The sequence below is a fragment of the Taudactylus pleione genome, unplaced genomic scaffold, assembly GCF_031769625.1.
Source record: "Taudactylus pleione unplaced genomic scaffold, aTauple2 ptg000100l, whole genome shotgun sequence".
Taxonomy (NCBI): domain Eukaryota; kingdom Metazoa; phylum Chordata; class Amphibia; order Anura; family Myobatrachidae; genus Taudactylus; species Taudactylus pleione.
In genome coordinates, this window is record NW_028284502.1 from 8,066,896 (window position 1) to 8,090,130 (window position 23,235).

Genomic DNA, 23,235 nt, shown 5'->3' on the forward strand with positions numbered 1-23,235 from the left:
GTCGGGAAGGGAGGGGTGTGACCTCCAGGGCAACTATACACTGGTGATTCCTGAGTGGGAATCCACTCATATGCTGATGGCTACCATTATCGCAGTCATCTAATAAGTTTCAGCCGTGGGGGATAGCAATTGGGCTCTGAACTGCAGTCCAGCAGGTGAGTGACTATTTGACTTCACTTGAATGTCCTCTCTTTATATTATTAATTGGGGGCACTATGGTGTGGCATACTATGAACTGGGAGCACTACTGTGTGGTATTCTATTGAATTGTGGGTACCTTGGTGTGGCATACTATGAGTTGGGGCACTACAGTGTGGCATACTATGAATGGGGGTGCGGGGGGGGGGGGGGACTACTGTGTGGCTTGCTATGAATTAAGAGAACTACTGCGTGGTACACTACAAGTTAGTCAGGAACGTTGGTCTGGCTCCTACACTTTTAAGCCGACTTCTAGCTTGGCGAACCCTGTAGTATGAAATTTACACTCTTAAAAGCAGATAGAATATTAGTTACTGTTGAAAAAAATTCTATTAAAAGCATTGAACAAAAACTTGCAAAGCCTCTTGAGTAAGCTCACTTTTATGGTTACTTCACCCGTCAGTTTAGCCCTGAAAAGAACATGGATGCAGGTAACTCTATTTGCCAACGTTCTTACACAAGCATACCAAACCTATCCACTAGTAAACTGAGAAAATTTCAGTTCAAAAGCTGGGTAAATTATTCTACTAAAATCATACTAAGTCATGTTTTCAGAAAATTTCATAAGATGTTTCTGATTGAAATCTTTCTCCTTTTCGTATCTCAATAGTTCTTACAGGAGCACAGCTATTAACCATATTAGACTCCTTCAATGTGAGAACTGAAGAGTCTATACACTTTCATATTTGCATTACTCCATCCTCAATTTACACAATTACATATAACATTATTATTATTATTAGAGAGAAAACAAACAAGTTATCTGTAACAATAATGTCATGCTATAAATAAATACTACTACTAATAAAAAAAAATAATAATGTGAAAACAGGCCGAATTGGCCAAAACAACATTCATTTCTGAAATCGGGTAGGATGCCAGATACAGAGGAAATGGATAAGTAAGAAAAATACTTTGCAGCTTTTGTTGACAAGTGAAATCCATACAATCATGCTGGATATTAAATATGGTTCTTTAAATATGGAATAATGACCACTGTTTAACAGGTGGCCAGCAGTTAGCAATTTCCGTGTAAAGTCCACTTTCCGTTCCTACATCTTGAAACGATTAAGAATAGGAATCAATTCACCGAAAGGTGCAAGTGGATCTATATAAATCTTCATTTTTGTTACAAAATAAAGGGGAGTGCGAAGTCCTGAGGGGAAAGGACTAGGGTTTTACAGAACAGCAATACTGTGGGAGCTGGTCTTTTCCCAAACATTACTTAGCCCAGCTTACACTGTTGGTGTTAGCCTTGTCAGCACCTTATTATATTTTGCGTGACTAACTTTAAGTCAGCAGTTCAAACTTTTCTATTTTTCATTTAGGTAGAAAACAGCTTAAAAATATATATATATTTTTGTGTGTGTGTGTTGTAATATGGGCATTTAAGAAAGCAGTATTAGCTTTAGCTATTATGGAAGTGTGTATGCTAGTATACATTCTCTGCTTTCTATTGGCTCTTACCCATATACTACTTATAAATAGATATAGATGTTATTTGGGGGTGATAACAGACAAATCTATGTAAAACATGGCCACGCACATAGTTGGCCAAACTGGTTATCGCCAACGGCACGGATTTGGCAAGATACTCACAATTTTTACCTTCTATGGCCAACTAATCAATTGCTGTGCGCTATATTTTAAAAGAACAAAAGAATATGTACAGATGTCAGCTTGCATACAGCTTTGCTCTCAGTGACACATTCAGTAGTGGGGTGAGTTTATTATGCTGAGTTAAGGACCTCATTTTGAATTTTGCGAGCCTGTAGCGTATTTCCCCAAAAGCAATACACGTATACAGATGCGCATCGCCGCTACCACTGCTCTTTGATAAACGTGTCCAATTGCAAAAATTCTCAACAAAAAAAAAAAAAAAGCGCAAAATTAACAAAACCCACAAAAACTATACAGAATATTGGCAAATATTTGTTCTGGTTGCTTGTCACGTATATATCATAGATCATTATACTGTATGTACGGCAACCCGATTGTCCACGTTTAGCCGCGTTGTTAGTCTTACGGATATACAGCAGCGCTGACTAGTCTTCATTTTCTTTACTACTCTTTTGCTATTATGATGCTAAAAGCTTTTGTTATTTCTTTTTGTGAATATTCACAGACTGGAATCGTGTGAGAATCGCAGATGACAAGCGGTATACTTGCCATCCTGCGGTGTCGCTACACAGTGCAATAACATGGCACGCCACTATATTCATCACCATGGCACGAGATTGTGAGGTCATTGGTGGAACACATCTGTAGATCACTGTTGTACAGTCAAACTTTGCAAAGTAAACACTAGCACATGATGCACCAATATTCCCAAATGCAATCCGCCTATACTTAAATCTTTATAGTCCTAAAGGGGCAGATGTACTAAGCCTTGGCGATAAAGTGAAGAGAAAAAGGATCAATCAGCTTCTTTCATGCTTCAAACACAGCCTGTAAAATGAAAGGAGCTGATTGGTTGGTACTTTATAGCTGGGTATGCACTGGTGCGATGTCGTTCCAATTTAGCCAAATCGGAACAACAAATCGTGCACTCTCGCGGTCACAGGCGACGTCGTCAGGTTTGATGTGCTGCACATATAACCTGACGATATCGCATGCGACGCCATGCAGTGGAATGAAGAACGGGTGATTGTTCCATCGTTCATTACATCGTTCTGATGTGCGCCCAGGTTCCGATATGTCGGAATGTCCTATCGGCAGGGTAACATTGCTTCTCTCTCCAAGGCTTAGTACAAGAAGTGCTGCAAATACTTAAAATGACTGAAGACAACACTTGTATATTTAGGTTTCTTACTCATCCCTTTTGTAATATAATTATTTGTATAGAGTATTTTATATCGTAGATGTTCACTTTCATTATCCAGGTAAACACTAGATCTTGCATAAAAACAATTATGAATGGAACATAAAACAGAAGACAGGCAGAGGTAAGGATTGGTGTAAACTGTTATTCATCTTACAACTATTTAGAGGGGGATAAAATAATAACTTTGTTCTTCAATAAAAAAGGTCTGCCAACTGCCAGGGATCTTTCATTTCCAGCTATTCTGACTCCCATTTCTGCTCTCTGTACACCTGATTCTCCACCTAGACAAACAGTACTTTGTCAGATCACTCTCATAATAGTGAATGCAGATTTACCAGGTCTAGATATACATTGTACTTTGCCTGCTAAATAAAGAGTTCTTTCACAGCAGCAGTGAAAAACTAGTCTCATTATATTGATCACTAATTACTTTCCTTGAAATACCCCAAGGCAGCCATTGCAAGAAAAACTTCCTATCACGGTTATGTAGATACAGGCTGGATTAAACAACTTCAGCAGTGCCTTGTTTAAAGGAAAAGGATTTAACGGTAAGCAATACAGAAGGGTTGGCAACAGGTTTGTGTTGGTACATTCATAGCATTTCCCCAATCCCCAGCACAACGGTCAGTCACTTTAGGTAGCCTGACTAACCAAAGGAGTGTACCAGTACCGACAGCATCGTAGTCTGAGAAAGAGTATTGCAATCAATTGCTGTGAGGGTTATCCAACAATACCCTGTTGAATTGTGCTAACTTAATATGGCAAAAGCTTTTCATTCCAAGGCAGGCCTCCATTATACCCGAAGTGAAAATAAGGGTCCCCTTTCATTTGATGCAACAAAATTATTATTTCCATAAAAAAGTAATAAATTAAACTACTGTAATTAAATTGTACAGATTGCCTACACGCAGCGGTTGCAGCCACTTCATGGTCTAAGTGCCTTATGCCTATATGAGGTTACTCGGTTCAAGTGAAACTCATCTTCATTAATATTGAAGAAGATCAGAAAATGGCGGCCCCATGTGTAGGTGACCAAGTACACTAAGCAGGAAACAACGATAATGAAATACAAGAAGCTCTTACAGCACGGTGTTGTCTGTGTTGGCAGCAGATGAGGAAAGGACAGGATTGACGGAATATCTGGTAATTCAGGTTTTCTGGGATCTTCAACAATGGTCTGGTCGGCCCATACAACAGCCTTCTCTCTCTGTACCAAGTGCTCGACTTCTTGGAAACCAGACTCTACAATGGCATCTGCTAGTCCAGCCCGTTTTAATATATCGTACTGTCTTCTGAAGGAAGGCAGAATAGAACTGAGCAACCTAAAATGAGAACAAATGAAGAGATTTGTGGACAGTGTGGTTATGTTTTTCTGTTCCTATTCTGCCAGTACATTGCAATAGGCAAAAGTTATCGCAACTCCGCTTTTTATCGCAAGCAGTACAAAACGACAAGTTAATTCTACCCATTATTAGCAAACCAAATACGAACTATAAGTCAAGCAAGGCACTTGCAGCAAAGCTTAAGATATCAGAAACATACATATATATATATATGGATCACAGCTTAAAAAATACGGTAAATAACTAATTTCAATATAATCAACAACCAGTCTTAAGGTGCCCACACACATAGTGATATTTTACCCGATCTGGCTGATACCGATGCATTGGAACGACAGATCGTGTAAAATATGCCAAAATCGTGAGGAATGTCCCCACTCACGATCACAATGCTATGCGCGTCCCCGCTGGTCGCACATCGCATCTTCAGATCTGCCGTGCAGTAAGGCAGATCTGACAATCTAGGACACGATGCACTGTGAAAGTCTGACTGCAGGAGAGATCTATGAAGATTGGACACCAAATCGTGTGCTGAGCTGCCGGGGAGAGTTTCAAGGGAAATCGTGCACATCGGTATGTGCGTGGGCACCTTAACTAAAGCATAAGAGACTAATAAAAGCTTACGTGAGGAATTCTGACTATAATTTATATTGAGTGTTGGCTTTTCGGCCCAGAGTTCAGATTATAATTAAAGTCTTTAAAATACCTTCCAAATAATCGTATTTTGGAGAAGGACCCTGTTTTTTTTCTGTATTTAGCAGAATCCCATTTCTTACATAAAGCCAGGACCTCACTCAGAAGAGATTTGGTACGGAACGATTTTCAGTAATCATGATTTACAAATCACGGAGAGAGAAACTCTCCATAAAAGTCAAATCTTCAAAAAGGAGGAGGAATAAAATAAATCACCATTTTTGTAGTAATAAGTATAGAATAGTTGGCAGTCCATGGAGAGTCTTTTTAATAAAATGAAAAAACACAACGGTTTCAAAAACTCAAAATTTGCCCCCTAACCAGTGAGAGGAGTGAGAAAGGATATTTTCCCAATCATTTACATGTAACGTATACATGGGAAAGTCACGACAAAAGAAATTGGTTAGAGAAATCAATGGGGAAAATTTCCCCCATTAACAAATTAAACTGGGCTTTATACCAACCTTCTAACTACCAAGAGAACATGAAACCTATGCTGAAAAGTGCTGGGGCTCTTCCAGACACACCTTTATGGGAAAAGTGCTGGGGCTCTTCCAGACACACCTTGATGGAAAAGTGCTGGGGCTCTTCCAGACACACCTTGATGGGAAAAGTGCTGGGGCTCTTCCAGACACACCTTGATGGGAAAAGTGCTGGGGCTCTTCCAGACACACCTTGATGGGAAAAGTGCTGGGGCTCTTCCAGACACACCTTGATGGGAAAAGTGCTGGGGCTCTTCCAGACACACCTTGATGGGAAAAGTGCTGGGGCTCTTCCAGACACACCTTGATGGGAAAAGTGCTGGGGCTCTTCCAGACACACCTTGATGGGAAAAGTGCTGGGGCTCTTCCAGACACACCTTGATGGGAAAAGTGCTGGGGCTCTTCCAGACACACCTTGATGGGAAAAGTGCTGGGGCTCTTCCAGACACACCTTGATGGGAAAAGTGCTGGGGCTCTTCCAGACACACCTTGATGGGAAAAATGCTGGGGCTCTTCCAGACACACCTTGATGGGAAAAGTGCTGGGGCTCTTCCAGACACACCTTGATGGGAAAAAAGCTGGGGCTCTTCCAGACACACCTTGATGGGAAATGTGCTGGGGCTCTTCCAGACACCTTGATCGGAAATGTGCTGGGGCTCTTCCAGACACACCTTGATGGGAAAAGTGCTGGGGCTCTTCCAGACACACCTTGATGGGAAAAGTGCTGGGGCTCTTCCAGACACACCTTGATGGGCAATGTGCTGGGGCTCTTCCAGACACACCTTGATGGGCAATGTGCTGGGGCTCTTCCAGACACACCTTGATGGGAAATGTGCAATGATTAATATCTCCTGGAGGGGCACCAAGTGCTTCATTAACTACGAAGCGCTTCCCGGGCAGGTTGGAGGTGGTACATGCAATCAGTATAAAGCATGTCGGGCTTTATACTGACTGCGGAGTGCAGTTTTTCACTTCCATCACCAAACCTGCCGTGAAGCAACTTCTTACAAAAGCCACCACTATATTATCCAACCATTGCCACCATTCCCAAGAAAAGAAACACAGCTGTTTAGCAGATACATTTGGAAAATGAATTTCCTTTTTTTATGGGAAATTCTAATCTATTTAAAAACTAGTGGTGGGAAAGTAAAATATAAATTAGCAGGCTTCCCATTAGGATCCCGCACTGACTCAACACCTCATTCCCTATTCCAGAGTAAAGGAAGAGCTTTGGTCTCTACGACAACTTTTTAAAAGACATGTCATTTTGTATGTACATTACAGTTATTTCATAAGCTGCATACACACGTAACGATTTTTTGAACGATTTAACTATAACGACGTCGTTATCTTTCCAAAAATCGTTCAGTTACGGAGTTATAACGATGATCTTTCATGCGCGTTCCTGTTTGTAGTTCATCGTCCATTTCTGACTTACCAACTTAACGATTTTCATTAAGGGAAGGAACATTTTTCGTTCATAGTTGAAAAAATCATTCACTTTTTCATAGGAAAAGCTGAACGAAAATCGTTCACTAACAAAATCGTTACACGTGTGTATGCAGCTTTATACATTATTTAGCCCTAATGATGTGTGTGTGTGTATGTATAATTATATATATATATATATATATATATATATATATATATAGGCTGTTTTAGCGGGGCGCCACGCCCTGCCCAATTTCTGAAGGGCAGAACGCACCCTGCCCTCCAGCGCGGCGGCCCGCTGAGACAGCCTGCGGGTTCTGCCTCCACCAACGGGTCGCTGTGTCCCGCGGGTGGTCAAAACGGCGGCGCATCAGTCACAGTCGGTGAATGGACGCCGAGCGCACCCGCCCGGCATCCATTCACAGTGGCCGCCGCGCTGGCTGCCCGGCATATCCGATAGTGCCGGGCACGCCCCCAGGAGTGACGAAAAGGGGACACGTCATATAGACCACCTTTTCTTTGACCACGCCCCCTTTTCGGGCGCGCACAAAAGCGCCCTAACTCTGGGTCCGGCGCCCTCCCTGTGTGTGTGTGTGTGTGTGTATGTATATATGTGTATATATATATATATATATATATATATATATATATATATATATATACATATACACACTATACATATATATATATATATATATATATATGTATAGTGAACACTATATATATATACACACACACACATACACTACTTTTAAACGTCTAAATACACACACACACATATATATATATATATAGCGTTCCCTGCCCTCACAGCCTGCGGGTGCCGTTCTCACCCACGGGACGCAGTGTCCCGCGGGTGGAGAAACATGCGGTGTCCCGGTCACCGCCGGAGAATAGACACCGGGCGCATGCGCCCAGCATCTATTCTCCCTTTCTGCAGCGCTTGGGGGCTGCCCGGCATGTCCGTAAGCGCCGGGCACGCCCCCAAGTATGACGGAAAGGAGACGAGTCTTATAGACACGCCCCCTTTTCGGGGGCGCGCGCATAAGGTTGCCCTCTCTAGCTCCGGCGCCCTGCCTGCCGCCGGAGCTAGAGTGAACACTATATATATATATATATATATATATATATATATATATATATATATATATATATACACACACACACACACACACACACACACTACTTTCAAACGTCTAAATACAGTGATCGCAAAATAAGGGATGGACAGCGACCTGCCCAGGGGCTCCCAGCAAGAAGGAGGTAACCACTGCCCCTGCTGCTATCTATCCCCTCTCCCTATTCTCTGTACTGCCCCAGCTGCTATACTGCCCCCTCCCTATCCCCAGCATTGCCACCAGTACTGCCTGCCCCTAACCCCCTCCTTGCCCCTCAGTACTGTTCTAGCCGCTATCTACCATTACCCCGTCCCTACCCGTACTACTGCATGCAATTAACCCCCTCTTTGCCCCCCTAGCAGTGTCCCAACTGCTGTCTACACTTAACCCCTTCCTGCCCCAGCTCTACCCCAACTTCTCCCTGTCTGTAACCTCAGCTCTACCCAAACAGTTGCTTGCCCTTAAACGCCTCCACCCCAAATGCTACCTACCCCCAGCACTGCCCAAGCTGCTGCCTGACCCCAGCACTGTCCCAACTGCTGCACCCCCCATAATGTGATGGGACCCAGAAACCATGGAGTAGGACCCCAATTTTCTAAAGTGAGGGGTCGCTAGGACCCACAAAGTTTTTTCGCTCAGCGTGACCACTGTAAATATATGCAATTCCGATGCAATCAAATCAAACGAAAAGCAATAGCTTATGTTACTGAATAAGAATATAAAACAGCATGAACCAAATTACACAAAAAAAAAAATTCAATTAAGTGCAAGGTCCTGTAGTAGTTACTTGCAATGGGGATGTAGTCAGCATCACAGCGATCAGAAAACCGGTGTCGGAATGCCGTACCCAACCTCATGCAATGAATATCTGTTGGATATTACCGGGAGAAAATGTTGCTTATTTTTCGGCTTTCACTCAAAGAGGTGTGTGCAAAAATAAGCAAAGTTTTTTGTACCACAACAAATAGAACAGTGTGCGCAACGGCACTTCATTCCAAGTGCTGAGCTGAACCCAAAATGTATGAACCTACTTTTCACTGTGTCTATATTCTCGTTCTTGAAGGGATACAAGCCGATTCACGTGTTCAATTTGAGCTTTTAAATCTTTCACCTCCAGCTTTAAGTGGCAGCACTGTAAGTCTTGGGAAAGCTCCTGGAAGAGGAGAGAAAGAAAAAAAAAAAAAAAGTAATGTTTTCACATAGAGCGATTGCTATGGATTCATCATCTTCCTCAGACACTGATCGGGGACATTATGAAATGCCCAACTACTTCTAGGCCTTTACAATTAACTACTGGTACGGATAAATTATTAATGAAAATGTCACAGGAGCTATTTATAGAAGAGGATATCATGGCTACTTTGCAAGAGTAGCTTATGAAATATTAACAATTGAAATCTGTGAAGAATCAAGAACCATTGGAAATTAGCTAGCATTGGAGCTTGTATATGTACTATCCCTGCTAATGTCAGACGTTTTGAAAACTATGGGGCAAAAAAATTATTTGGTATGCAATAACAAAGAATGTAGTATTATTATTATTTTTTAAATTTCCAGTTAAGTTCTGCAGCTCAAACAACATGGAAATTCTAAACCAGATTAAGGACGATGCCACTGAAAATGCAATCAACCAAAACACTCATCATTACATGCGGTGCAGCATAGTCTAAGGCTGGGTACATACGTAAAGATTTTCTGTGCAACCATCCAACTAGTTGATTGGTTGGAATGAAAATCTGGTAACGTTTGGGAGTAACTGATGATCAGCAATTTGCTCCTAAATGCCAGAAAACAGATGAAAACAGTTGGTCAGACAAGTTTGAACAAATTGTTTAGATCAAACATTTAACAAACGTTTTTTGTCCATTTTCCAGCGTTTGGGAGCAAATTGCAGATTGTCATTTGCTTTCATCCCTTACCAGATTTTCATTCCAACCAATCAACTAAGTTGGATGGTTGGACAGAAAATCTTTACGTGTGTATGCACATCCAGTACTAGGGCGTGCCGTATCCACACAGTTCCCCAGTGTTGAGCCACTGAGTTGCCCTATGGAGGCAGAGGGGTGAATATCTTCAGGAATGGCAGGTTTTCAAGGCATTATAACCCAGCAGCTATACCAGTTGGAGGTAGAGGGGAGAAGTTACTTAAAAAAAATATATATATATAAGTTGGGTAATGTAAAAAGGTCCTTGATATGTGATGAGTCTAAATTGTGTAAAAACTGTCCATGAAGGCAATCTCTGAAAAGATGTGTGATTGCAGCAAAACTAGGGCTAAGCTGCGTACACACGGTACGATCTGCACAACCAACGATATCGCTGTCGATTTCCCTTGAACTTTTCTGTAGTGCAAGACAAACGATATTGGGTGTACACACTGAAAGATGAAATTGTCCAAGTTGGCCTGCATGTACGGACGACCATAGATATCGTTATCGTCCATGCATGACCAACAGCGCCGTTTGTTGGTCGTTCGCTGAATAAATATTAATGCTTTATCGTTGAACGACAGTTATCATTCATAGATATCGTACCAAGTTAAAAAGGTGACGGAATAGAAGCAACATATTAGGGAAGTTGTTGGTTAATGGAAGAGGAAAAAACACTTTCAGGATGCCCATTTTACCAATAAATCCAGGGCCCCAAATTTGAGGCACGCACTGTACATTTACGAAGAATAATATAGCCAACCACAGTCTAGGACACAGGTTCTCAAACTCTGTCCTCAGGACCCTAAACAGTGCTGGTTTTGCAGGTCTCCTCACAGAATCACAAGTGACATATTTAGTTCCACCTGGGGATCTTTTAAAATGTGTCCGCGACTAATGACTACACCTTTGCACCTGCTAGGAGACCTACAAAATGTGAACTGTGTGGGGCCCTCAGGAACGAGCTTGAGAACCACTGGTCTAGGGACATGGTTCTCAACAAAGTGTCTCCTTACTAGCACATTCCTTGTGAGGTGTAGTCCCTTGTCTGTGCAGGATTTGTAGCCATAAACCTTTCCTGCTAAAACAGTCTTCCCACTAACCTACCCCCATAAACTCACTCTCACACACACACAGCCGACCATCTCCGTTGCTTAACCCTCTTCATGTCTACAAAACCAGAAGGGTGGAGCGGGGTCAATATTCATTATCATCTCTAGAGATAATTCAGTCAGTCTATCAACCTCTGGCTAGTATAAGGACAGAGAAGAATCTTATTCACCTGTGTATTCGGGGACATTAGCAAGACAAATAAATGGGGCACATTTAATATTAAAAAAACACCCTTTCAAGCTAGCTCACTTTAGCTGGAAACTAGCAAACCTGGCAACAATGGTTGGCAGGACTACACAACAAGAGACATGCTGTGCCGACATCTGGATCCACCTCGTATTTGGCTAGATGACATGAAGACCACAGAGACTGCCTGTATGAGCCAAAATGAATTCTGCCATCACAGTGCAGAAACAATGCTTCTCCATTAGGGATAATGACTGATCCCTGCATGGCCAGAATGGAAAGGATGCATACAAGTACATTTTTTTTTTGTAAGTTAGGTATACTGTTTTTTTTTTTTTTTTTTAAGTCTACCTGTTGCTTACAGTAAATGAAGTCATTTGGTAGACTAAATAGAGAGGTTAATGGAGCATTGATCAGCTATGTCAGACTGTCCTCTCACTACGCCATAGCGAGTCATGCAACTTGTTCCTGGTGAATAGGTGTAATTCTTATTTTCTGCATTTGAATTGGATTGCAGGCACATGCCACAATTGTCCATATGTGGAACATTACTTTACTAACTCATGAATAGTTAAGCTAAGGTTTGTTGAAATTGTACTTCGTGTTATTCTGTTGAAGCTTTGCAATCTCTTTCAATTCATTCACCTACAGTATGTGTATTTTACAATCATATTAACGCCATGGAGGCAGAACAACAATGCCAATCCTCACTAGCGATTCCTTATCCTCGCCTAACACAGTTGTGACATTTCCCATTCCTTTCTGGGGTATATTCAAGAACCGCAAATACTGCCAGGTGCAATTTCAACCACAATCTCATCGTATTCCGGGTTAGTACAGACACAGAATGTGCCTTTCTGGCTTTTAGGTGCCTCCCTCTACAACACCACCACTAACGATCACTACAGGAGATTTTCTGACCATGCAAACATGCATCATCCACAGATTTGCAGAATCGTTTCGAATGGGCAGTCACACTTCTTGGCTGGTAATATTTAGGCAGATTTAAAAGCCTCTTCACAGATCCTTCAATTAGCAGTTATGAAATGTATCTTATATATCATTTGTTACAATGGTGGTTTATTATGACAAAATCAACTAACAATGATAACTACTGTATGATTTACATCTATATACCTTGTTCCGATGCAGTTGCTTAAACGACGTTGCGATGGCAACTCGCTTCCCTTCGAAATCGGGATAATTGCACCTAATGGAACTCCCCCCAATAAGGTTTAAAGATTTGGGTTCACCTTGAGCTATATGCCTGGCACATACCATGGCAAAAATAAGAGTACCCTAGGCTGAGCAGACGCATATATTAAACTAGCTGTTGCCTGCGACTTCGCACACGATGAGAATACGGGCTGTCCCGCCGATGTCATTTCAGTCAGAAATAGATGCAAAGCAAAATATCTCACCAGGCATCATATATTGTACTAGCTTTTGCTCGCGGCTTCGCCCACGATGAAGACTCTTCTGCCAGCATTTTATTTATTTGAGGTGTTTTAGTTATATTGCTTTGTATAGGGGCCCTGTTGCAGGAGTGGCCCGCGTGACCAGCAGTGCTATACAGACTGGTGGCAGCAGTCCATCACCCACCACTCACACCAATGTCACTGTGTGCCCAGTGCACAGACTGCTATGTAACCTATCCTATTCACCCACCTCTCACACCAATGTCACTGTGTGCCCTGTGCACAGACTGCTACGTAGCCTTTCCTATTCACCCACCACTCACACCAATGTCACTGTGTGCCCTGTGCACAGACTGCTACGTAGCCTTTCCTATTCACCCACCACTCACACCAATGTCACTGTGTGCCCTGTGCACAGACTGCTACATAGCCTATCCTATTCATCCACCACTCACACCAATATCACTGTGTGCCCTGTGCACAGACTGCTATGTAGCCTATCCTATTCACCTACCACTCACACCAATGTCACTGTGTGCCCTGTGCACAGACTGCTATGTAGCCTATGCTATTCACCCACCACTCACACCAATGTCACTGTGCACAGACTGCTATGTAACCTATGCTATTCACCAACCACTCACACCAATGTCACTGTGTGCCCTGTGCACAGACTGCTATGTAGCCTATCCTATTCACCCACCACTCACACCAATATCACTGTGTGCCCTGTGCACAGACTGCTACATAGCCTATGCTATTCACCCACCACTCACACCAATGTCACTGTGTGCCCTGTGACCGAGACTGCTATGTAACCTATCCTATTCACCCACCACTCACACCAATGTCACTGTGTGCCCTGTGCAGACTGCTATGTAGCCTATATTATTCAAGTCACCACGGGCCCAAAGCACCTCTCCCCCGCTACCCCTTACCGGCCACGTGCATGGTGCCACATATATCTCTTGTACTGATGAAGTCAATAAATGTTTTGTTAATGCTCAGCTTAAACTTGATGGATCAAGATGAAACAAAGTGCAGGTTACTTCTAGGAGTTTCCACCACAAACTGATGCAGTTTCATGAAAATCGGTTCAGTTGTTTTTGCGCGAATTTAGAACAGACAACGTTCGTATTATATTTGTATAGATTAGTGTATGCTTTCATTCGTGTAATATATATGGACACATTCAAGAGTGAAACTACAGGAGAGGCTGAACTGTGCACCTAGCAAAGCCTACACAAATACAGTAGTTGCATGATCATGTTACAGATGTTGGAAAGTGCTTGCAGACATGCATTTACCCATTTTATCATTGGGACAGTTCAAAAGGAGAGGCTATGCGTAGGAAAGTTGTGATTGCTGCCTTTATTTCAAGGACAGTTTAAGGACTGTCTTCGTAAACAGCACCCCACAGATATTAATATGGTAAAAGAAGCGCTCGGAAACAGATAATCTTGGAGCGCGACATCGGCCCTTTAAGAGATTTATCTGTCCCCGAACACATTGGAAATAGTGGGCCTGATTCAGAGCCGGACGCTCTGAAAGAGCGCTCGCTCTGAAACAGAGTTTTTTTATTTTTTTTGTGTGGCCTCCTGGCCGCTCGCTTAGCTGTGGGTGGCCACCCACAGCTATTGCGAGCGGCCAGGTGATGTTCGCGATGGTCTCGACCATCGGGCTTGCGACGAGACCCTTGTGGTGAGCTTCTATTAGAGCCGGAAGCTCACCACTGAGATCACTCGTGATGTCAGTGGGGCCGCCTCCAAACTGCCGGCGTTCCGTCGGGAACGCCTCCGTTTGGCTAGCCACCCCCCCTGCCCGCCTCCAAAACGGGGCAAGCTGTCAATCAAAATCGACAGCTGCCCCGCTTTGGTGCGAGACCCGTAGCGATGGAGCGTCCGTCGCTAGCCGGTTCTCGCGCATACGCACGTAGGAGCCGGCTCCAGGCGTGCGCAGTGGCCAAACATTGACCCTCTCGCGAGCGCATAGCGCTTGTGAGCGTGTCTGAATCAGGCCCAGTGTCCACAGTTAAATGGCCAATGAAAGGGAACAGGATCATTTCACAATGTTCGCATGTAATAATGACCAAAGTGGCGACAAAGGTAGGAGTATGATGTAGTGTGACTTTTAACTCATCCAGTAGACATAACATCCTAGGCATTGAGCGGTAAAAAGATCTTTATAATTAAACATTACCTTTGGCATTTGGTTGTCTGGACCCAATAATTTAATTTCGTTTTCCAGACGAAGAAGCCAAGTCGTGTTCTCCTCTAAACGTTTTCGCTCTTCTTCCTTTCTCTTGTGTAGTAGGGATTGTTTCGCTTTTAAGGCCTCTAGCCTATGATCCCTCTTAAAAGTGGCCTACAACATAAACACAAATTATTTTTTAGTAGAGGCACATTCAAAAAGGAATGTACAGATGTGTCCACGTACATCTTCCTTCCTTGCCCAATAAACAGCCCATCTAGTAGTGCCACGCCATACCGTGGCGTTGCTCAGTAGCACCGAGCATCTTTTTGTGCAACTTTTTACCTTCAATTATGTCTTATTCGCAAACGCTACATTAGTGTCACAGGCGCTGACACGGTAACGGAATATTACACATGCAGATACAGCCGCTGACACGGTAACGGAATATTACACATGCAGATACAGCCGCTGACACTGTAACGGAGTATTACGCATGCAGATACAGCCGCTGACATGGTAACGGAGTATTACGCATGCAGATACAGCCGCTGACACGGTAACGGAGTATTACGCATGCAGATACAGCTGCTGACATGGTAACGGAGTATTACGCATGCAGATACAGCCACTGACACGGTAACGGAGTATTACGCATGCAGATACAGCCACTGACATGGTAACTGAGTATTACACATGCAGATACAGCCACTGACACGGTAACGGAGTATTACGCATGCAGATACAGCTGCTGACATGGTAACGGAGTATTACGCATGCGGATACAGCCACTGACACGGTAACGGAGTATTACGCATGCAGATACAGCCACTGACACGGTAACGGAGTATTACGCATGCAGATACAGCCACTGACATGGTAACTGAGTATTACACATGCAGATACAGCCACTGACACGGTAACGGAGTATTACGCATGCAGATACAGCCGCTGACACGGTAACGGAATATTACACATGCAGATACAGCCGCTGACACTGTAACGGAGTATTACGCATGCAGATACAGCCACTGACATGGTAACGGAGTATTACGCATGCAGATACAGCCACTGACACTGTAACGGAGTATTACGCATGCAGATACAGCTGCTGACATGGTAACGGAGTATTACGCATGCAGATACAGCCACTGACATGGTAACGGAGTATTACACATGCAGATACAGCCGCTGTTGCACACAGAATATAGACATGCCGCATATAATTGTAATCAGCAAAAGCTGTATGTGTGTCCTATTTGCATTGATTTGCGAATAAGACACCCTTGAAGGTAAAAAGCCGCACGTAAAGATGCTCGACGCAACCAAGTCGCTCTCAAGTTATGTTTAACGCGACTTGTCGCGCACAGAGGTAAGCTGCCTGTGGACACATCTGTATGTATTTCACATAGGTTGAGGATGTACAATTTCCCTGATAAGGTACATAATAGACATAAGATGTAGTTAGAACTGAAATGTATCCTAAATGTATTCAAATCAACGCATGCAGAATTGGCAGTTTGATATTGCTAATTTGTTAGAAGCAATTATCTATGCATTGAAACGTATATGATGTTGGTGTGGACACATTCCTCCCGAGAAATGAGCTCTCCGCACCATCTAATATGAGACGTCCTGGGAATTCCATTCAGCGTCTCATTCATTTCCCTTCCTGTCACGAAGCTGCAGTCTCTATAGTTACTTTGACATCATATCAGGTATAAGAGTGGATTATAAAAACACATTAACCGGAAACAGCTGCCAAGAAAAACTCCAGTGAAAACGCAGCCTTGTATTGTCAGATGGCAGGTTGCTGCTTTACGTCTTCATTTTAATATGTGCTCTAGATGGTGAATATGTTCATAAAAAAATATATCAAAATCAAATATGCCAGCATATGGTCCGCTTACCAATTTTGAGTTCTGTCGCTAAACTTTGAAGAATTAAGGCAGTTCAGAGATGCCGACCATATGTCCAGTGACGGTAAATAGTCACTTTCACAGAACTCTCCCCACGCAACCATAAAGCGCATGGAATGCTTTAAAATGTGTTTTCTCTAGATCTTCGACACTGTGCTACATAACAGACTGCACAGGTTAAAAACCATATGACATTTAAATCCAGTTTAAGCCCTTTGACATTTTACTGAAGCTGCATAATTTGGCAGGTTGAGGAGTCAGATTGTACTGCTTGACATTCTACTCTGAAGAACCCACCTTTAGCGCCTGCTCTGGAGAGCACAGCAACTGAATCTGTTCATGGTACTGCCTCTGGTAGATGGTCTTTAGCTCGTTCTCCTTTGTACGGCTCTCCAAGTTGCAGAACTCGGCCCCGATTTTCTCCCTCTCTGAAAACACGCAGTGGAGATTGTCTTGACATCTGTAATGGGGAGGGGGAAATGATGGTTTTGTCAAATATCCAGACGACTGTTCAAATTAGCAATAAAATGGGCAGGAGTACATAAATCATATTAAACATTGATATAGCTCTTGCTATTTAAGTTCACCATGGCAAATGGTACATTGGGAAGAACGCAGGACACAGGTTCAAAGTCAAGCACCATTATCCCCATACTCTCACTGGTTTGGATTATATATAGAAAGCTTCAATGGGTACTATACATTTAAGGGTAACATCAGCACTGTTAGTTGGAGAAACTAAAATATTAATAGCAATATCAAGAGAATTGCTTAGCACTCACTGTGGGGTGGCAGCAGATCTATAGAAAGCGAGGCCCCCACCTCCCTAAAATACTCTGAATGCGCCTGGTAGGTAGACAAACGTGTAATTATCAAGCTTTGTTGGTGTTTGTAGATAAGCAAATAAATAACACTCGTCGGTTTACTGTATGCAACTGAATCCTTTATAAGGAGTCACAGTGCTCCGGGATTATGCAAATGTCCCAGTGAATATAAAAATACACCAGTTTTTTTACTGTGTGTCTGAAGCCAACGGTTTGGGGAATGGGGAGAAGGGGGTAGCACAATCCCCCCCCCCCCCCCATTTCTGAGGAGATATGAATAATCATTTCCCAAAAAGGGGAGATTTTGGAATAGTCTCACCAGATTGGGAATGTGGTGACTGGGAGTTGACAGCAAAGCCAACATTCATTTGGGAGAGTTGGAAGCTTTGTACGTAGCACGTTTGGACTTCTCTATCGCCTGGTGAAGAATTTTTAGTGCCATTCCACAACTGGTATGTTTTGCAAACTGATACATCTCGTTTCCAATAGTTTTTGACCACAGTTCAGATTGGTTTTCTGCTGCCATTCCCTTGTGTAAATATGGCAATGGGAACAGTGATTTCCCGTGCAATTTGTAAATGAAGGATACAGTATTTTCAGGTACTATGTAAAAACTTTATTTTTCATAAGTTTTTACATCTCTCTCTAGGACATTGTTTTTAGCTAACTAATCGAAATGTTTTTAAGGGTTGGGTAAGGGATCCTGGCGGTCAGAATCCCGATGCCAGCATCCCAACATTGTTAGTATACAGACACCTGTCAGTAAGTATCCTACCCCTCCCCCTCCCCGCAGCCTAAACCTAACCTCCCCTCCCCCGCAGCATAACCCTAAACCTCCCCCCTAGTGTCTAAGCCTAACCCCACTGCTTACAGTCGGGATGGCGGCCCCGAGATTCTGGCTAGTGTCGGGATTCTGACGCCGGCATTCCGACGGCCGGGATGAAAACGACATCCCGTTTTTAGTGTTCTCTGTGAATTAGCACTTTCTTGAATATCCCTAAATGAACACGCATCGCTATGAAAAACAACACCAGGGCTGTTCAACATATGGCCCTTCCAGCTGTTGTGAAACTGCACATCCCACTATGCCCTGCCACCGTTTTAGCAATATCTAATAGCAAACCAGTGGCAGGGCATGCTGGGTGGTGTAGTTCCACAACAGCTGGAGGGCCTCATGTTGAACCCCCCCTGCACTACACAGAACAACGTTTCCAAGCTTTATTGCAGCAAAGAAAGGGAAGAAAAATTATATTTTTTACATTTTTTATTTCATTTTTTTATATCACCTTCCTGCGGTAAAAAGAGCAGATGAAATAACAGGTATGGTTTACGTGCCGACGCTTTAGATTTACAGTGGAAAGAAGCAGCTAATTGTGTTAGAGAAGCCTAGGGATAGATTTGAACAGCTCAGACCCCAGCTGTGCTTTACTGCTGACGCGCAACAGTAGGTTTTAATGAAAGTTTTAGACTGTTACTGTAATTCTCAGTGCATCCTGTATTACGTGGATGGTGATGCTGTTCTGCTACATTTTTAATACAGTCTATAGAGCGATTAGAAAGCTTGCGCTAAGTGTGTTTTGTGCCAGAGTGAGAGAGATCGGAACTTTCCATTGATCAGAAAGCAGAATTGTATTTAAGGGGATATGGCACCAAAAAGCCTCAGCCTAAATGCAGGTCAGCTTTTCCCACGATTAATAAGGATGGTACACTTCATTTTTAGAAGCAGCCTGAGACAGGTTTTTGAAATGTGTATCAGGATATTTGCAACAAAATAGGCTGGATTTGCAATTCTAATAACAGCAACTTTGTCCTCTTTAATGCTGTATTTTGATCTATGGGGGCGATTCAATTCAACGCAAATTGAATAGCGCCGGGAGCAAGCTCCTGTAGCTATTCAATTCTGTGCGCCGTTTGGGTGGGCCACGGATTTTTTTCTCGCACCCCCTGGGTTTGCGTGGAAAAATCTGACCAGAGTGCCGGGCACGCAACTGTTTTTCTGCTTAGTGTGACGCTAACAGCCGCGTGCCCGGCACTTTGGTCAGAGAATGCCGGTTAACGCGCCTTACCACCCTTGTTAAGGCGCGATAACCGTCATTCTCCGACCACACAGCGCACTGAATTGAATAGCTCCGAGAGCTCGCTCCCAGCTCTATTCAATTTGTGTTTAATTGAATCGCCCCCTACGGGACAGCAAAGATATTTCTAAACAGTTTTACCATATTATCCCTCTGAACCGGGACACTCATGAATTACACAGGTTATGTGGCTGACTGACTTCAAACCTGCATTTCACCTGGTTTAAATCAGCCACAGAACCTGTGTAATTGATCAGTGTCCCGGTTTAAAGGGACAGTATGGTAAGCCTATTTGTAAAGTAAATCACAACAACAACATACAGCAGAGGAACCTGGCGTCTGCCTTCTATGTGATACGCGCACAGATGACAATAGCGGGCGAAATATCAAGTCATCAAGAGGAACTGCATTCATTATCACCTGTGTAGTCGCCTTGGTGGGAAAGCTTAAGTAATTAACCTGCTTAAGTAATTAACCTGCTAATATAGTAAGTTAAACAAATGCACACAGCCCTTGTATGTTACCAAACATGTAATCACTCTGCCACACTACTACGGTCATCGGAGGACAAAGTGTTGCCTATACCTGTGGAACACCCTTTGCTTTGGGTATATCAACTAAAGTAAAGGCTGATGGATTATTTGTTAAGGCTCACAGAGTGTCATTGCAGCACAGTCTACTATATATTTCACACAGTGCATCAACAGGTTTTACCATAGAATGCCACTATATTGTGCCAAACTAACAAACGCTGCTGTTGTATTTGTTTACATGACTTTGTGGAGAAGAGTGAGAATCTGTGAAGCTCCGACAATACCCTTTAAAAGCTCCCAATTTTAATATATGTGTGTTCAAGGACTTGACAAATGTTTAGCAGATTATATATAAACATATTATATATATATATTTTCACACACATACACACACACATATACACACACACAAACACATTCACACAGAAATAAGTAAATACATTCCTTTCGCTCGCTCACCTTCTTCCAGGTGCGATGAGACCATGTCATGCATTGTGTGACACGTACGCATTACAGACCGTATACGGCGAGCGCTACAACATAAGTTTACATGCCTTATTTACACTTCTTTGCTATAGGCAGGTGCAAAAGATAGAATGATTTGTAGTAATCAAGCTGGTGCACATTTTGCCTAAACAGATCCAGGTGCATCTCAAGATGTTTGTACATGAATTTGATCTTGGAGCGACTGGCTAGTTAGTCAGTAATAAATACTACCTTTGGATGATAAGTTATACAAAGAAAACAATACAATATATTATGTAAAAAAGTGCTATGCAGTAAAGTGCAGGTGCTGAAATCACAATATATGTGCAATAATGTGTAGTGCAATATTAGGTATGTATACATGCTAAATCACTCATATAGTGCGAATACTAAATCACTTATATCATGAAAAAAGGATTATAAAATGTGTAAAATCAGCAGAAATACGTGCATAGCAACAGATAATTTAAAACATAAAAAAAAAAAAAATTATATTTCAGTATAGAGTTAAAACACCAATAACACATTAAAAACAGAATACAAATAAACAAAACACCATCAAAAGAAAACATAGGTAGAGCAGCTTATGTGAGGTAGAGAATAATAGTCCATGTGGCAGACAAAAATAATACCAACGCGTTTCGTTGATGAATTCTTTAAAGGATGAAACACGTTGGGTTGTGTTTTTGCCTCCCACATGGAATATTATTCTCTACCTCAGATAAGCTGCTCCACTTATGTTTTTCTTTTGACGGTGTTTTATTTATTTGTATTCTGTTTTTAATATGTTATTGGTATGTTAAATTATCTATTGCTTTGCACGTTTTTCTGCCGATTTTACACATTTTATAATTCTTTTTTCATGAAATAGGTGATTTAGTATTCACAATATATGAGTGATTTAGCATTTATACATACTGTCGAAGCTGAATAATTGGCTGAGATAAGATCAGTTTAAAATTGTAGCGTGCGCGACGCCATCTTGCAAATGGCAGCTAGACTCCATTTTAGAAACAAGAATCTGCAAGACGCCATTTTGTGACCAGCGTCATTTCAAGTTACAACTCAGGAGCTAAGAACAGATGGCAATGTTTTTGTTAATCTACCAAGGGCAACTGGAAGAACAAGCTTTCTGAGTAAAAGTAAATAGAATAGACAATGGGTATTTTTACATACAAATTGGGAATCCCTGGATGCAGATAAAGTATAGTTGTGGCAATTGGAATATAATCCAGGCATTGATCTACACAATTGGATTTGTCTGAATCCTAAACAGGTCTTAGCCCCACACACAGACAGGATGGCCCCAACTTCACAGCTTGATTCACAGTTCACACAAGAGTCTGGGAGAACAAAATAGTTTTTTTCCCTTTGAACACAGGACAGGTGGGGGCCTGCTGACAGAGGGCATGTGGAACTACAATGCTCAGCAATCCACACTGCTGGATGTTCACTTCGTGTATGAGAAATTATGCACTTAAATCTCACCCATTAATAACTAGCGTCCTTATATCAAACCCCGAATACCCACACATTACATATTCACGCATAAGGTTCAATAAGCTCTAAAGTGTATGATTTAAGTTGGTTCAGTTAGTTAAATGCTGAGAAATAAAGATATTTGATAACTAAGGTATTATACATTCTAAACAAGTCGTGTTTGGAATTGTACTGATGCATATTCTTTTTACAGTATTCCGGTGTTATCGGTGAGGAAATCGCATCATGCATTCTCGAGTTATGGATCGCAGAGCCTACAAGCAACAAAATGTATATTTTAGGAACAGCTGTTAGGATGTTGCAGGGGGCGTGAAGAGGAAGGTCCCCAGCTGTTAGAGGCAGGGAGAGTCTGTTTGAACCAGCCTGTTAAATGTGCTGTAACAGATGCTTCGCCCCTGGGAACCAATGATCTCAGCAACAGACTTCCCTATTGTCCTGTTTATTCTGGGGGGGTATAAAAATGAGTGCACGAACGCTGGATCTACACCTACACCGTTCACCTGATTTGGATGTAATTACCCTCAAATTAAATCTGAAAGTCTGCAGTTAAAGCACATCTTATTTGTTTCTTTTCAAAGCCATTGTGGTGGTGAATAGAGGCCAAAATATGAAAATTCTGTCAATGTCCCAATATTTATGCACCTGACTATCTATATATATATACATATATATATATATATATATTATATATATACATATATATACATACACACACACACACATATATATATATATATACATACACACATATATATATATATATAGTAAATAATTAATATATATATATATATATATATATATATATATAGTCAATAATAAATATATATATATATATATATATATATATATATATATATATATATATATATTACATTATACACACTCACGATATTTGCATCTACTACTCCTATTTAGGAGTCATTTGCACCAGCTCTGCATCAGACCCTCTATGTCAGTGTAATAAAACCATGCAA

General features: G+C 42.1%; 1 protein-coding gene across 1 annotated transcript in view; it reads right to left on the minus strand.

The window, feature by feature from the left end:
* Positions 1–23,235, minus strand: part of KIF18A (kinesin family member 18A) — a 117,496-nt gene that overhangs the window by 19,949 nt on the left and 74,312 nt on the right. Inside the window, exons 10-13 of the mRNA XM_088470476.1 lie at positions 17,141–17,303; positions 14,934–15,098; positions 9,121–9,242; positions 4,106–4,344 (exon numbers count right to left, since the gene is read on the minus strand). Coding sequence (XP_088326602.1) covers positions 4,106–4,344; positions 9,121–9,242; positions 14,934–15,098; positions 17,141–17,303 — 689 coding nt within the window. The remainder of the gene's footprint in view (positions 1–4,105; positions 4,345–9,120; positions 9,243–14,933; positions 15,099–17,140; positions 17,304–23,235) is intronic.